The sequence below is a fragment of the Sinocyclocheilus rhinocerous genome, unplaced genomic scaffold (assembly GCF_001515625.1).
Source record: "Sinocyclocheilus rhinocerous isolate Xijiao unplaced genomic scaffold, SAMN03320098_v1.1 scaffold11783, whole genome shotgun sequence".
Lineage (NCBI taxonomy): Eukaryota > Metazoa > Chordata > Actinopteri > Cypriniformes > Cyprinidae > Sinocyclocheilus > Sinocyclocheilus rhinocerous.
The window spans coordinates 2,052-6,141 of NW_015654778.1; the positions used below are offsets into that span (position 1 = coordinate 2,052).

The window sequence follows — 4,090 nt, forward strand, 5'->3', positions numbered from 1 at the left end:
CAAAATTCCGCATTTGAACAGTCAATAGCAAATACTTAAACTAATAACAAAACAGTAGCTGATTCAGAAGCGCCAGATTGTCATAGCAAAGTCAGAATTACCTCCTCTCCTAGGTTCACGAAACGGTCGTCCATAAAATGCATTGCTGTTCTGTTGTAAGTAATCTTAATGATTCCTAAATGCATCTACTTTCGGAAGGCCAAATAAAGTGCTTTTGCTTTCGCCTAGAAACACACAGCGTCTCCCTGACATGCTGCTTCAACACTAACTGCGGTTACTGAAACCACGCTTTCTTTCTTTGCGTGCACATTTGGGTGGCATTATGCTAATATTTCCACATAGTGAGGTAGATATGTGGGGCGTGTTAGAACGAGCCGTTTTAGGGGGGCGTGGCAAGTCTTAACTTTGATAAAGAATATCTCTTTGGTTTTGAGACTTTTAATCTTTGCAACTTCAGGGATCTTATCTATGCACAATCAGCTTGTAACACTCCAAAGAGAAAGGAAAACTTGAAATCGCATCATATGAACCCTTTAATGAAATTTTTTTATAGTACTATTATGATTGAGTCTATAGCTTAAAGACATGCCACGCTACTCAAATCGTTTTCCATCAAATTGCTATATTTGTCTCAGATTGTTATGTACAAACTGACTGACTTCAAGCTGCATGATACATTAAGTATAGATGCTTTTCACTATAAGTTCATCTTTTTGTGGTTTTATGGTTTTCACTACATACAGTAAATATCTTTCATCCTCCTATCTTTCCATTTGCACTGTTGCATTATTTATTTTGTTTTTTCAAATTGAAAGTCATCAAAGCCACTTTGTTCAAATTTAGAAATTTTTGCAGGCATAAAGGTCCATTGTCTATAATCAATAGTGTAGAGATCTTTGAAGCAAAGCTCACACAGAAGTCACTTGCCAGTCAAGCAGCTTTCTGTTGGTTTCGAATGTGGCAAACCCTTGTAACCAAATTGAATCCATTGCGAAGTATGCGTGGGGAAATCTTTTGTACCGCCACGAAATTCACAATTACTGATTCCTATTGAAATGGCTGGATTTCGTCTGCAGAAATTCGCCAAACTACAGTAAATGTGATCGTACTTTAAAGGAACAGTTCACCCCAAAATGAAAATGCACTCACCCTCAGACCATCCAAGATTGTAGACGAGTTTGTTTCTTCATCAGATTTAGAGAAGTGTAACATTACTTCACTTGCTCACCAATGGATCCTCTGCAGTGAATGGGTGATTTATTTAAAACAGCCAGTTATTTGTTTGTCATCGGGCTACATTGGTTTTTATCATCAAAATCGTACTGTTCCAGTATTTTTTATTTTAGTATTTTAAACCTGTTCTGAATAAGAACTGTCTCTGGTTTGTAATAACTGACTTTCTCATTGTTTTTGTTTCTTTTTAGCCCTGATCTGAATGGATTCTCATCTCCGAAGCAGACCAGACCTGCCAGCACTGAAACAGGCATGTTTATTCACGTGTAAGGAATAGTTTGAAGTCAACTAGTCTGTTTATTCCCATTTATAGTAACACTTGGTTTTTGCCCACATTGATTATGTAGACAAAGATGAACCACAGAATTTCCACAATCCAGCCCCGATCTCATTCCAGCCTACAAGGTGAGTTATACATATTTGATTAAATATGTTCACAACTTTCAGCCATACCATGTGTAAAGGTATTCTGATTATTGTTCATATCTGATAGTAATACCAAGTGTTTCCCGTGTAGTTTTCACCCACAGATCAAATGGTTCCAGAGGGGCGAGTTGGTCACGGTCTACATAAAGCTCATCAATCCAGTGATGCAGAAGTGTGATTTCTGCTCAGACACTGTCATTTACAGGTCACGGGATTATAAAGCATCTGTTTGTTCAGTCATTTATTAATGTTAACATTTCATGCTAGAAAAAAAAGGGGTCATATGATGCTATTTTAAAGGTCATTATTTTGTGTATTTGGTGTAACAGAATATGTTGACATGCTTTAATGTTCAAAAAACATTATTTTTCAAATACTGTACATTATTGTAGGTCCTCTATGCCCCGCCTCTCTCAAACGCTTCGTTTTCAACAAAGCCCCCTCCTTTGACAAGCGCAGTCTGCTCTGATTGGCCAGCTGACCCAGTGCATTGTGATTGGCCGAACACCGCAAGCACTCGTCGGAAATGTAACGCCCCTTACCATAATCACGAGCTTCATCTTTCAAAATAAATGTAAAGACAGAGCCCGAAAGGGGAACAGAGTCGCGTGACAGACACAATGATGATAAATATCAAGACAGTTAATAATGTCGTTAGTTTTACCATCAGTTCAAGCCCGAAAGGGCAACAGAGTCGCGTGACAGACACAGTGATGATGCAGTACACAAGCCGCGGTTAAGACAGCTGACGTGCTATGATTTCTGACAGGCAGTTCACTCTCCTGTGATGTGACCCTGTTCCCCTCACACACACACACACATCGTGTTACTCTGCGCTGCGCAAAACTCCGCATTTGAACAGTCAATAGCAAATACTTAAACTAGTAACAAAACATACTTACAGTCGCTGATTCAGAAGCACCAGATTGTCATAGCAAAGTCGGAATTGAAAAATATTTTTTAGAAATAGCCTTTGTGCACAGCCAGCTTTGTACTCTTCTAGGTTAAAAAAACTGTCGTCCATAAAATGCGTTGCACAAATTCGAACATCTGGGTTGTGCTGTTCTGTTGTAAATAAATCTTAACCAATGATTCCTAATTGCATCTACTTTCGGAAGGCCAAATAAAGTGCTTTTGCTTTCGCACTGAAACACACAGCGTCTCCCTGACATGGCTGCATCAACACTACTGCGTTCCTGAAACCACGCCTTCTTTCTTTGCGTGCACATTTGGGCTGCATTATGCTAATATTTCCACATAGTGATGTAGATATGTGGGGGCGTGTTAGAACGAGCCGTTTTAGGTAGGCGCGGCTGACTCTTAACTTTTATAAAGAATATCTCTTTGGATTTGAGACTTTAGTCTTTGCAACTTTACAGATCTTCTTTATGCACCAAGAGCTTGTAACACTCCAAAGAGAAAGGAAAACTTGAAATCGCATCATATGACCCCTTTAATTTGACAGGACAGCAAACAACATGTGCATTGATGTATGGAGTCTTACATGTATGTTTTATGGGAATTTTTCATGTATTTGAATCTCAGTGGGTACGTGAATGACCGGCATTACTATGCAAAGCTCGAGCTGTCCGGTGCCATCACCGCGGAGCAGTGCTCATGGGAAATGAGATGCAATGAGCCGGTGATGAAGCTGAAGAAAAAGGAAAAGCGGGACTGGAGAACACTCCTCAAACACAAGGCACCATCTATATCTTAATAAAATGAGACATTTCATTAGCGCCGAGAACGTTTTGAATGCATTAATTGTGCTGTATTATGTCGTTCAAAAGTTTGGGATCAGTATAAAGTTGTATCTAGGCTGTATCTATTTGATCAAAAATACACAGGAAAAATTTTTATTTTGTGAAATATTATTGCAATTTAAAATTAAAAGTTAAAAGTTTTCTATTTTAATGTACTTTAAAATATAATTTATTCCTGTGATGCAAAGCTGAATTTTCAGCATCATTGCTCCAGTCTTCAGGGTCACATGATCCTTCAGAAATCATTCTGATATGCTGATTTATAATCAATGTTGGAAACAGTTGTGATGCTTAATATTTTTTGGGACCTGTGATACTTTTTTCAGGATTCTTTCATGAATAAAAAGTTAAAAAGAACAGTGTTTCTTCAAAAGTTTGGGGTTAGAAAATTACTACTTTTATTCAGCGAGGATGCGTTAAATAAATAAAAAGTTTCAACACCGAAAACTGGAGTAATGATGCTGAAAATTCAGCGCTGTGTCACAGAAATAAATTATATCTTAAATAGTGCTGTCAAACGCTTAATCGCATCCAAAATAAAAGTTTTTGTTTACATAATATATGTGTGTGTACGGTGTATATTTATTATGTATAATATAAATACACACACATAGATGTATATATTTAAGAAAAATGTTATGTTTATATATTAAATATATTTATATATA

At 37.4% G+C, this 4,090-nt stretch overlaps 1 protein-coding gene across 1 annotated transcript in view; it reads left to right on the plus strand.

Annotated features, from left to right (window-relative positions):
- The first annotated feature begins 1,055 nt into the window (after positions 1–1,055).
- LOC107717707 (putative ATP-dependent RNA helicase TDRD12) overlaps positions 1,056–4,090 on the plus strand; it is a 5,960-nt gene continuing 2,925 nt past the window's right edge. The window contains exons 1-5 of the mRNA XM_016524543.1: positions 1,056–1,093; positions 1,425–1,483; positions 1,581–1,638; positions 1,751–1,864; positions 3,205–3,358. Coding sequence (XP_016380029.1) covers positions 1,056–1,093; positions 1,425–1,483; positions 1,581–1,638; positions 1,751–1,864; positions 3,205–3,358 — 423 coding nt within the window. The remainder of the gene's footprint in view (positions 1,094–1,424; positions 1,484–1,580; positions 1,639–1,750; positions 1,865–3,204; positions 3,359–4,090) is intronic.